Raw genomic sequence first — 13,145 nt, 5'->3', positions numbered from 1 at the left:
GGAAACTTTAGAGGATTCCTCCTGAGCCATACAATCCAGGAAAATTCCAATTTGGATCATCCATTCATGTTGATCTCAGCTGGGGATGTGATGGAAATATTGGCCATTGTGGCCGTAGACTAAGGAAGGGGTAGAGAAGAAAAACAAAATCACCATGGCCCAGGTTTTGCTGGAGTGGGTCATCTCATGGCGTGCCCCAGTTAGACTTTTTCCCTCAACCTTCAGCTCAAAAAATTTCCGCCCTGCAAGTTACTGGAAGTGGGAGCTGATAACGACACGGCCAAGGCAACGGGGCATCTGGGACCTTGGTGAACGATGGGAGCAACAGTCCATCCCCTTAGCCAATGATATTCAAGGATTGAGAAAGAAACAGATAGAGAAGTTGGCCGAATTAAAGTCAAATCAGGTACAGAAAGAGAACTAAAAGAGAGGGAAAGAAATATTGGATTGAGAGAGAGAGAAAGAAAAAAAAGAGACAGAAAGGAAAAGATGGGCCGGAAAAGTTGAGTGGCATTGCAGGAACTTAAATCTCAGTAAAAAGGTGCAGTGATTTCATGTAACTCACGGGGAGGTTGAGGGCAAGCTGTCGTTTCCGCGAGGTGAACGGCAGAGTGGTGCAAATTGTCCAGCAATTTGTGGTGATTCACAACTCACAGGGTATTTCTTGCCCGCCACAAGTTGCTGGACGATTTGCACATTAATAACGGTGAGTGCCATTAAACTCGGTTACTTTGGCAGCAAAATCTGGGCCTTTGTTTCTGCTCATGACCTTTTTCCAGTGACTTCTCCCCCACCAGAAACTGCATGTGGATGAGATGTCCTCAACAGTTTATTAGCCTGCTGACATTCACTGTGTAAGCTCACACAAAGAAAGACTATTTGTATCAGATGATAGTCCACACCCCTGAAACTATACCACAGCAGAATTCAATGTCTTCAGGAGAAGAGGGCAGATTTTTATTTTTATTTTTTTTTAAATTAGAACACCTGGAGATGATGAATTCAAAATGCTTTACACATTGTAAAAAACCTACTGGAAAGCAATTACATTCTCCCATCCCTCAGCAACTTAGCACTACCATTCAGGGCACAATCAGGTATAAAGAGTTGGGAGTGGGAACAGGGGGCTAGATTTGTTCTCCAATTGTCGCTACTGAGCAGAAAATATAGTCTGTGGTCTTGCAATAAGCCAAGCCAAGTTGTTCTAGTAAATTGGCATCAGTAGGATACACAAATCCTGAGCATTAGGCAATGCTATCTGCTTTCATTTGAGGGGCTAGGGTCCGAACACATTCTAAAAAGAATTTTGGGGGGAGGGGTTGCAGGCAGGACAGGACCCTTCATCTTTCCTCTCCCCAGTGATTGCGCCTGTGACACGCTCAGCACCAGTACGACTAATGTCAATTTTTTGGCTATAAATTCAGATGGGAGTTCTCTTGGACTGAACAGCATTGTTGATGGTAAAAACATATTTTTTTAATTCATCATGCCTGCCACTCCCATCAGTTAGAAAGGGTTTGGCAAAAACGAGAGATGTTCATTAAACTGAATTTGAAAATGATTAACCCAAAGACTTGCCAACAAGTTTTGAAATTCATTGCGTTTATTGAGAAACTCACGAGCAAACAAATCAATCATATTTACTGAAATTCCATAAGGCTGTCTTAGTATTACACACTTAATAAGTGTCAAGCTCAACCTACTGTTTAATACTGGGCTCCCTGTCTCTTAATTACTAACAGTACTGAAGAATAGGCAAACAAAAGCTGCCGTTATATTGGGTTTACTGGGTTACTCGGGCTGCCAGCTCCTGATGTCAGTTTTGCACAGTCAACGGAAACCCCGGTAAACTTGCCAGATTTACTAAAGCTGATGGCCAGAAAGACCCCTTTAAAAAAAAACTTAACAATGGGAGTTAATGGCCCTAGCTCTCCAATAAACCCAATATAACAGCAGCTTTCACCTTATTTCTTACGATGCTGCATTGATATTCACTGATTTTATAGAGGAGTGAGACTGATTAGATCGCTCTTTCAGAGAGCTGGCAGAAGCACGATGGGCCGAATGGCCTCCTTCTGTGCTGTAAGATTCTATGATATTATAGGACTTCCTACTTGACAATTCCACAATACCAGCTGCAGCTCCCGATACTGTAGATATTGAACCATTTATATTGCAGGTGGTTTCTACAATAGCCAGCATCCAATGTTTTAAAGTTGCAAAGTTTCAAACAGCAACTATTTTCACTACCTAGCAAATCACAAAGTATTTTTGAATCATTTCTTATTCATCCAGAAAACATTTGGCATTCATTTATTTAGGATTTCTGGGTTGTCATAAAAATGTGAACTGAGAATTATTGGAGGACATGGCTCCTGTTTAAAGTGGAATCAAACATCTAACTTCATTATTCAAACGAGTGACACGATAGAGGCAAGAAGCACCATTCTCTAATGACTATTTAATAATAATTCTTGTTGAAATGGGAGAAAGAGAGGTCATGGAACCAGAGATAAATTGAGCACAGATTACTTTGACCAGATAAACTGCAGGAGCATATTCACAGTACAGTACTTTAAAATAGAAGCTAGCGTTTACAACTATTTTATTCCTACTGGCAGTGGTATTGTTCATGGTACATCAAAGGCCGTGCGAAAGTGTGATTTCCAAAACCTGACAGCTAACGTGTGATAGGGAGGTATGCGTAGTGCTTACATGAAATGTGTGCTATACGCAAGAGTTTAATATATATTAATAAATGATGCTTCAACATTATGCTGCATGGTAAAGAAATCCAAACAAAGCTTCATTCTTACTATTTCTCCTTGTGCTCAGTGGTTGAGAAAAATTTGGAGATTCCACGAAATTCTACCAGGAAGAAAATAATGGTGCTGCAGATAATCTTTTAAAAAACCTATGCACAGGCTGTTACCATTTATGCACTGGCATCAGACACAGTTTTGCAAGATCTTTAGCACCCTCTGCTGGCCAAACAATACTTTTTTGCAATCTAGCAACTGTATATCCTAATATAAAATGCAAACAGTAAATCCTGATAATTAACTGGAAAATAAAACTTAATATTGTTTAAATGGCATTACAAGGCATTAATACCTCCTGTGATAAGGGTTTGGCGTCAGACATCAAAGCCAAAAGCACCACTCAAAAACACAATCCAAACTCCAACTTCTCACTGGGTAATTACAACATGTGGTGTGGCACTTAGCCACACAAACCAGGAAGGTCCCAAGTTCAAAATCATTAAAGCCTTACTCCGCATTGCTATCCAGTGACTCTTGCTGGAAAGCATGCATATGTGGACAAATAGCCTGCTGACACTCACTGTCTAGGGTCATACATGAAAAATGGGCATGTTGCTGGAGACGTAATGGTGCACATGGAACTGTATAGCAGCATGAGTCAAAGTAAGCAGGAAGCAATTGCAAGACTCCAACTTAAGAGGGGTTTACAAAGCACAAAAGCAAAGCTGTAACTGCATCAAGCCTTAGTGCTGATTTGATGTGAACACAGCAAAATGGATCAGCGTACTGCTATAGCAAATGGACTGTTCTACCAAGTTGTGCGGTCTTTGCTCAATGATAGCAAATTTAAATCAGCATAATGGTCTCTCAAAATACCCAAAGCAGATATCACCTGCTTTAAGTGACTATTATTCTGCTTGGAGGCTATAGTGCAAGGAAGTTGAATTAACGCCACTACAGGTAACCTGTCGCTAACACAACAGCATAAGCACTACAATAACTTGGGGCGGATCAGTGATCACACCACTTTAGACAAATATGTTAATTGATCTACAGTGTACTGCTATGCTCAGTAAGTCCTCCATGTCAGTTGTTTCAATGATGCCAGCAGCAATGACTAGCAAAACAAAGTAAAACAGAGAGAAAAACTAAGAAATTATGTCAATCTTAATTCTTTGTAATTGATTATATATTTTTTTAAAGGCCCGATGATAATACAAATTTTTTAAGGAACTAGTCAGCAGATTCTCAGGAAACCAACTCCCACAAAAACTTATCCTAATTCATTGCAATTTTGTTCCAAACAAATACAGAGTTGCTCTATTTAAAGAGTTCAATAAAATCTACTATACAAAGTTCCAAAATATACAATATTTCTAGTACCTAAAAATTTCTGTGCATATTGCTGAAAGCCAAGTTGATTCAACCAGTTGGCTATATCAGAGGGACGCCACTCTGTCAGCGACTGCATGCTCCCCTCCAAGAAAGCATCCTCTCGCCTCACCTCACTGAAAGGATGAAACAGAAACGCGTGATATTTTTGTGATATCTTACAACAAACTTTTATCTTTTTAAAACATCACTGTTGTTCACAAGCAGAAAAGAAAATCCTATTAGGGAATACACTATAGTGGGCTCACTCATCTGGCACTTCAGTTAGTTGCTGGCCCCATATTCCAGCTTGGGTCACATTGTCCGCATGCCCGGGCCACATCGTCCGCATGCCCGATACGAGGCTCCCAAAACAAGCGCTCTACTTGGAGCTCCGGCACGGCAAGAGAGCCCCAGGTGGGCAGAGGAAACGCTTCAAGGACACCCTCAAAGCCTCCTTGAAAATGTGTAACATCCCCACTGGCACCTGGGAATCCCTGGCCCAATACCGCACAAAGTGGAGGAGAAGTATCCGGGAAGGCGCCGAACACCTCGTGGCTTCCGCTTGCGCCTGGCGAAGAGACAAGTGCAGGCAGCGCAAATCAACCCAAGCACCCCACCCACCCGCCCCTTCAACCACTGTCTGCCCCACCTGTGACAGAGACTGTAGGTCCCACATTGGACTCATCAGTCACCTGCGAGCTCATTTTTAATGTGGAAGCAAGTCATCCTCGGTTCCGAGGGACTGCCTAAAAAGAAGATTCCAGCATAGATCTTCGCTGCTCACGATGCGGTCTCCTCTACATTGGGGAGACCAAACGCAGATTGGGTGACCGCTTTGCGGAACACCTCCGTTCAGTCCGTAAGGGCGACCCCGAGCTTCCGGTCGCCTGTCATTTTAATTCACCGCTCCATTCCCACTCGGACCTCACCGTCCTTGGCCTCTTGTATTGTTCCACGGAAGCTCAACGTAAACTCGAGGAACAGCACCTCATCTTCCGATTAGGCACTCTGCAGCCTTCCGGACTCAATATCGAGTTCAACAATTTCAGATCATAACCTCGGCCCCTATTACACATTTTTTCTTGTAATTTTTCCACTCCTTTCCCCCCCCCGCCCCCTTTCCTTTTGTTTCTCTCTCACACCTGGCAGCTATCTCTTGCCCTGCCAGTACACTTCACACCTAATCTCAGCCTATTACCATCTCGTCTAGCTTCTAATCTCTTTTACTTCTTTTGTTTCTTTTATTCTTTTGTCCGATCGCAGCCCTGCCTTCGATCTAGTTTCTTTTCTTTCCAGTTTTGAAGAAGGGTTCGACCCAAAACGTCAACTCAAATTTCTCTCCCCGGATGTTGCCTGACCTGCTGAGTTTTTCCAGCATTTTCTGTTATTATAGATCTTGCAAGATAAGCTACCAGAACAAGAAGTAAATAAATATGCACACGGTCTCATAAGCAAAAATTAAAATCCAAGTTTTAATTTAATGACTGCTGTCATGATAGTAGTGTTTCACAAATGTCAAATGTTCTCCTTTTCTCTCCTTGATTATGGGTATTGTTACACAGGTGGTAGCAGCTCCATGCCTTTCACCCAAGTGGGAATACTTCATCACTTAATCCCAAGTGTGAGGGTCTGCAGGCTATTCAAACATGGAGAGCTTCACAGCTAAGTCCAGTCCGATTTAACATGACTTTTGAGCAGGTGTCACTGGATACAAATTCGAAGCAGAAACCCTGGAAGGTAGTTCCCTCCAAGGACTCCTAGGTTCCCTCCAAGGACTCCTAGGTCCCAACAATTATCCCACCAACATCAGCTAGCGGAACACAGATCAGGAGTCGAACTAGGACCTTCTGATCTGGTAGAGCTGTATATATTACAACAGACTGAGCTTTTAACCATCAGGCCATTGGGAAACCGTCTGGGCAGTTCTAATAAGAAGTACTAGAATGCAGAATAAGCAGAATACACAAACTAGATGGCACAAAGGAAGAAGAAGTGGTGTGTGCTTGATACCAATTGGTGAAATCAGCATTCAATCTTACATGTCAACCTATTAATAGAGACCATCAACCTCTTCAAGGTTGATGGCAGTTAGTGTTGCCATTAAAATCAATGTTATGAAATCAGATATCCATCCCAGAATTTGTTCAAAGATCAAGTGCGTTGCAACACTCATTTTTTTACTACAGTAACGGTATTTTACAAGTGAACATTTTTTCCTTCTCATTTTTTAAAATCCAAATATATTCCCCACCCCCCTCCTCCACATCTCAATATTCATTCCCCAGTACAGAAGATCAGAAGGTAACCCACTCTAAAACCTCTCCAACTCCTCACTAAATCATAAGCATAATCAACTTTGTCATTGTTAGTGCACAAGTGCAGTACAACGAAATGTAGGCTTGCGGCTCCCGAGAGTGTACATTTAGAAAAGGCACACAACAGTGACTCTAGGTAATGCAAATTTACAAAATGAGAATGACATTTTCTGATAGTGCAGACATTTTACTCTGGCTTTTCCCAAAGCAAACAGGCTTATTATCACATATTTTGTGGCATTCTTCCAAACTACACATACACAGACTTATAAGTAAGATACAGATCCATTTTATAAAAAACAGTCTAGTTTTAGTGGTTGCATGGTAATTTTGAAAGTCAAAAACTGGACAAGAATGAGAATTTTATATTTGAGGTGTTAGGGGACTGGGAGCCAATGTAGCTCAGGAAGAACAGGGGCGAGAGATGAGCTGGAGTTGGTGCTGGGCTTGAAACAGGCTGCTGGTTTTAGATGAGCTGAAATTTACAGCGGGTGGAGGATGGGAAGCTGGCCAAGAAAGCACTGGAATATTATTCCACGTGGATTCCAACTAAACTTCCACCCTTCGTGTTGGGGATCCACCCAGGATTACAAATATCTCCAAGATATTCATCGTTCCTCGAACTATGGCTCTCGCCGCATCCTGAGATCCACGCTCAACGCCATGCGGCGCCACATGAACACTCTCGACCTCTCTTCAGCAGCACCGACGCACCCTATCTCAAAGCTGTCCGTGTTCCACGGTTCCATTTCATCCTTCGACTCATCCGACGCTTCAACAAAAACTTTTTTTCTTCCTTTCCGATGCCAAGGATCGCAAGCTTCATCAACTCTTGAACACCAACGCCCCTCCGGAACCTTCTTCCCCTTCCCCCGCTTCTCCCAATCTCACCTCCTGCCGCGTTTTCACTATCCCCTCTGACTTTCCCCTCTCTGACCCCAAATGATCAATCCTCAGCAAAGGCCTGAGCTTCATCCCCTTATGCCCCCACCTCAATGAATTTCGAGCTCGGCACGATGCTGAGCTCTTTTTCCGCTGCCTTCGTCTCCATGCCCACTTCTTTGGCCAGGAGTCTTCCCCTCGCACGGCTGACCCTTTCTCCCGCTTTCAGAATTCTCGTTCTACCTGGACCTCTCCCTCTGGCCTCTTACCCTCTCTAGATCTTTTCATCGCTAACTGCCGCCGTGACATCGGCCATCTCCATTTCTCTGCTCCCCTCACTTACTCCAACCTACCTCCCTCTGAACTTGCAGCACTCCATTCTCTCAGATCCAACCCCGACATTGTCATTAAACCTGCTGACAAGGGTGGTGCCGTTGTTGTTTGGCGAGCCAACCTCTACCTAGTGGAAGCTGAACGCCAACTCTCCGACACCTCCTCCTACCTCCACCTGGACCATGACCCCACTACCGAACATCAAACCACCGTTTCCAAGACTGTCACTGACCTCATTTCCTCTGGAGATCTTCCCCCCACGGCCACCAACCTCATAGTTCCCCCAGCCCGCTTCTACCTCCTTCCCAAGATCCACAAACAGGACTGCCCTGGTAGACCCATCGTTTCAGCCTGTTCTTGCCCCACGGAACTTATCTCTTCCTATCTCGACTCTATCTTTGCTCCCCTTGTCCAGTCTCTTCCCACCTACATCCGCGACTCTTCGGACACCCTCCGCCACTTTAACAGTTTCCAGTTTCCTGGCCCCAACCGCCTCCTTTTCACCATGGACGTACAATCCCTCTACACCTCCATCCCCCACCAGGATGGCCTGAGGGCGCTCCGCTTCTTCCTTGAACAGAGGCCCGACCAGTCCCCATCCACCACCACCCTCCTCCGCCTGGCTGAACTTGTTCTCACATTGAACAACTTCTCCTTTGACTCCACTCATTTCCTCCAAATTAAAAGGTGTTGCTATGGGTACCCGCATGGGTCCTAGCTATGCCTGCCTTTTCGTGGGATATGTGGAACAATCTTTGTTCCAGTCCTACTCGGGTCCCCTCCCTCACTACTTTTTCCGGTACATTGATGACTGTATCGGTGCCGTTTCCTGCTCTCGCCCTGAACTAGACAATTTCATTCACTTTGCCTCCAATTTCCACCCTTCCCTCACCCTCACATGGTCCATCTCCGACTCTTCCCTTCCTCGCCTTTTCCGTCTCCATCTCTGGGGATAGGTTATTGAACAACATTCACTACAAGCCCACTGACTCCCACAGCTACCTGGACTACACTTCCTCCCACCCCGCCTCCTGTAAGGACTCTATTCCATTCTCCCAGTTTCTCCGTCTCCGCCGCATCTGCTCCGACAATGCCACCTTCCACACCAGTGCTTCCGACATGACTTCCTTTTTCCTCAACCGAGGATTCCCCTCTACCGTGGTTGACACGGCCCTCGACCGTGTCCGTTCTATCTCCCACACTTCAGCTCTCACCCCTGCCCCTCCCTCCCGGAGTCACGATAGGGTTCCCCTTGTCCTCACCTTTCACCCCACCAGCCTCCACATTCAATGGATCATCCTCCGCCATTTCCGCCACCTCCAAAGTGATCCCACCACCAAACGCATCTTCCCCTCCCCTCCCAGCATTCCGTAGGGACTGCTCCCTCTGAGACACCCTAGTCCACTCCTCTATCACCCCCAGCACCCCTTCCCCTTCGCCCGGCACCTTCCCGTGCAAGCGCAAGAGATGCAACACCTGCCCTTATACCTCCCCCCTTCCCTCTGTCCAGGGCCCCAAACACCCCTTCCAGGTGAAACAGCGATTTACTTGCACTTCTTGCAATCTAGTATACTGTATTCGCTGCTCACGATGTGGTCTCCTCTACATTGGGGAGACCAAACGCAGATTGGGTGACCGTTTTGCGGAACACCTCCGTTCAGTCCATAAGGGTGACCCCGAGCTTCCGGTCGCCTGTCATTTCAATTCACCGTTCCATTCCCACTCGGACCTCACCGTCTGCGGCCTCTTGCATTGTTCCACGGAAGCTCAACGTAAACTCGAGGAACAGTACCTCATCTTCCGATTAGGCACTTTACAGCCTTCCGGACTCAATATCGAGTTCAACAACTTCAGATCATAACCTCGGCCCCTATTATATTTTTATATTTTTTATCCACACTTTTGGTTTGTGCCTTTTCCTTTTTTTCTCTCCCACATGGCAGCGGTCTTTCACTCTGCCAGCGCATTTCACACTTCATCTAGAGCCATTGTTTGTCTCTTTACCTGTCCGATTACTATCTCGTCTCACCTTGAATATAAGAAGTAGGAGCAGGCCATACGGCCCCTCGGGCCTGCTCCGCCATTCAATAGGATCATGGCTGATCCGAATCTAGACTCACGTCCACTTCCCTGCCCTCTCCCCGTAACCCCTAATTCCCTGTTCTGCTAGGAAACTGTCTATCTCCGTTTTAAATTTATTTAATGTTGCAGCTTCCACAGCTCTCTGGGGTAGCAAATTCCATAGATTTACTACCCTCTGAGTGAAGAAGTTTCTCCTCATCTCAGTTTTGAAAGGGCAGCCCCTTATTCTTAGATTATGCCCCCTAGTTCTAGTCTCACCCATCAGTGGAAACATCCTCCCCGCATCCACCCGATCAAGCCCCCTCACAATCTTATATGTTTCGATAAGATCGCCTCTCATTCTTCTGAACTCCAATGGAGTAGAGTCCCAACCTACTCAACCTTTCCTCATACGTCAACCCCCTCATCTCCAGAATCAACCGAGTGAACCTTCTCTGAACCGCCTCGAGAGCAAGTATATCTTTTCTTAAATATCTCTTAATGTCTCTTCTTTCATCCTCTCCCCCATTTCTCAGCCCCCAAACTGCCTTTTGTTTCATTTCCTGCCTTTTCTCTCAGTTCTGTAGAAGGGTTTCGACCCGAAACGTTGACTCTATTTCTCTCTCCACGGATGTTGCCTGGCCTGCTGAGTTTTTCCAGCATTTTCTGATGTTATACTGGAATAATTGAGTCTGGAGCGGAGAAAGACATGGGCGAGGGTTTCAGCAACAGATGAACTGAAGTAGGGTGGATGTGGGCAATGTTAGAGGTGAAAATAGTGATGGAGAAGATAATGGAGTTGGAAGCTCAGCTCCAGGAAGAAGCATTTTTAGACATTTCTTGACAATTCATTCCAAAACCAGACAGGTGGCAAGAATGCCTTTCATTGAAGTGTAATTACTTTTTCTAACAACACAGATACACCATAAGACTTTTTAAAACATTTTAGTTACTGCAAGTTACTAACCATTTTCCGTCTCCATTCAATTTAAATGAAGTCTGTTCTTTGTCATCAGGTGTCTGGCCAGTAGAGGTGCAATTCCCTGCAAAAAAAAATGTTACGGTTGCATTTCCAAATCCACGTTTTACCAAGTAATGTTTTCTCTTTTTTTCAAATAAGACTGTTGTTAAAATATCCCACATACCTGTCCGTGCTCTCCTCCTTTATACTGCCGTTTCCCAGGTGAGAAAACAAATGTTCACCACCTGCTGCACCGACCCTCTCGACGGTACTGCGCTTGCGCAACGGGCCGCGGTGCGGCGCGGGAGTTGTAGTCCTTTGGTTCCCTGAATTGCTCTCATTGTCTCGCCACGTCTCGCCCGGCCGGACTGCAACTTCCAACACGCTTCCCGCGGCGCCTGCAGAGGGCGCTTTGGCTTGTTCCGCGGTTGAAGGAGCCAAGCCGCACAGTTGACATTGAGGAACGGCTGAACTGCACAGCCACCCTCAAAAATACATTGAAACTGGACAATATAGTCGTACATTCAATTTAAAACCCCTTAGATTTGATCAAAATGAATGCACTTACAAAGATTACACTTTATCTGCAAATCTTTTAGATTCCTTCATAGAATCATAGAATGGTTACAGCACGGAAGAAGACCATTCGGCCCGTCGAGCCCGTGCTGGCTCTCTGCAAGAGCACTTCAGCTAGTGCCACTCCCCCGCCCTTCCCCGTAGCCCTGCAAATTTATTTCCTTCAGATACTTATCCATCTCCCTTTTGAAAGCCGTGATTGAATTTGCCTCCACCACCCTTTCAGGCAGTGCATTCCAGATCTTAACCACTCGCTGTGTAAAAAAGATTTTTCTTACATCGCCTTTGGTTCTTTTGCCAATCACCTTAAATCTGTGTCCTCTGGTTCTCGACCCTTCTGCCAATGGGAACAGTTTCTCTCTACTCTGTCCAGACCCCTCATGATTTTGAACACCTCTATCAAATCTTCTCTCAATCTTCTCTGCTGCAAGGAGAACAACCCCAGCTTCTCCAGTCTATCAACGTAACTGAAGTCCCTCACTCCTGGAATCATTCTCGTAAATCTTTTCTGCACCCTCTCTAAGGCCTTCACATCCTTCCTAAAGTGTGATGCTCAGAATTGGACATAGTACTCCAGTTGCGGCCGAACCAGTGTTTTATACAGGTTGATCATAATTTACATATGGTGTGGAGATGCCGGTGTTGGACTGGGGTGGACAAATGTAAGAAGTCATACAACACCAGGTTATAGTCCAACAGTTTTATTTGAAATCGCAAGCTTTCGGAGCGCTGCTCCTTCGTCAGGTGAAGTGGAGAGATGCATAAAGACACAGCTTATATAGTCAGAGACTAATGCCAGATGATTACAGGTAATCTTTCTAACTGCCATTTATCACACCTCAGCAGAGAGATAATCACAGCAATCAACATTTGACCCCTTGTGACCCCACCTCATTGTTCTTCGATGTAATGTTTTCCTAACTGACCTGTTTGGACACCATTCACACCTTTGATTGCCTATCTTTGTATCGTCTGCAAATTTGACTACAATACACTCGCTTCCTTCATCCAAGTCATTAATATAGATTGAAAATAGTTGAGGCCCCAGCACTGATCCCTGATTGCCAACCTGAAAATGACCCATTTATCCCGACTCTCTGTTTTCTGTCAGTTAGCCAATCCTCTATCCAATCTATTATATTACCCCCAACACCATGAGCTCTTATCTTATGCAGTAACCTTTTATGTGGCACCTTGTCAAATGCCTTTTGGAAATCCAAATACACTACATCTACTGATTCCCCTTTATCCACCCTGCTTGTTACCTCCTCAAAGAACTCTAATAGATTTATCAAACATGATTTCCCTTTCAAAAATCATGTTAACTCTGATTGTATTATGATTTTCTAAATGCCCTACTACTACTTCCTTAATAATGGATTCGAGCACTTTGCCAATGACAGATGTTAGGCTAATTAGCCTATAGTTTCCTGCTTTCTGTTTCCCTCCTTTTTTGAATAAGGGCATTATATTTGTGGTTTTCCAATCCGCAGGGACTTTCCCAGAGTCAAGGGAATTTTGGGAGATTACAACCAATGCATCCACTATCCCTGTAGCTGCTTCTTTTAAGACCCTAGGATGCAGGCCATCAGGTCCAGGGGACTTGTCAGCCTTTAGACCCATAAGTTTGCCTACCACTTTTTCTCTAGTAATAGTGATTGTTTTAAGTTCCTCCCTCCCTTTTGCCCTTTGATTTTCTACTATTACTGGGATGTTTTTAGCGTCCTCTACTGTGAAGACAGATACAAAATATTTGTTCAATGCCTCTGCCATTTGCTTGTTTCCCATTATTTTAGCTACTCTCTTCCTTTTTATATACTTGTAGAAGCTCTTACTGTCAGTTTTTATATTTCTTGCTAGTTTACTCTCAAAAGCTATTTT

At 44.7% G+C, this 13,145-nt stretch overlaps 1 protein-coding gene across 2 annotated transcripts in view; it reads right to left on the bottom strand.

Moving 5' to 3' along the window:
• Positions 1-10,971, bottom strand: part of amot (angiomotin) — a 131,016-nt gene extending 120,045 nt beyond the window's left edge. Inside the window, exons 1-2 of one of the 2 annotated variants that reach the window (XM_085999907.1) lie at positions 10,873-10,971; positions 10,695-10,770 (exon numbers count right to left, since the gene is read on the bottom strand). In XM_085999907.1, coding sequence (XP_085856033.1) covers positions 10,695-10,710 — 16 coding nt within the window. In that variant the 5' untranslated portion in view covers positions 10,711-10,770; positions 10,873-10,971. Of the gene's footprint in view, positions 1-4,145; positions 4,271-10,694; positions 10,771-10,872 lie in introns of those variants that run through there. The other variant, XM_085999919.1, reaches the window with a different exon arrangement.
• Positions 10,972-13,145: the final 2,174 nt, after the last annotated feature.

The sequence above is a fragment of the Somniosus microcephalus genome, chromosome 1 (assembly GCF_052327205.1).
Source record: "Somniosus microcephalus isolate GS21.2 chromosome 1, FLI_Smic_1.0, whole genome shotgun sequence".
In the NCBI taxonomy this organism is placed as follows: Eukaryota; Metazoa; Chordata; class Chondrichthyes; order Squaliformes; family Somniosidae; genus Somniosus; species Somniosus microcephalus.
The sequence above is the reverse complement of the archived record's forward strand: the minus strand, read 5'-3'. Positions and strand labels throughout refer to the sequence as shown.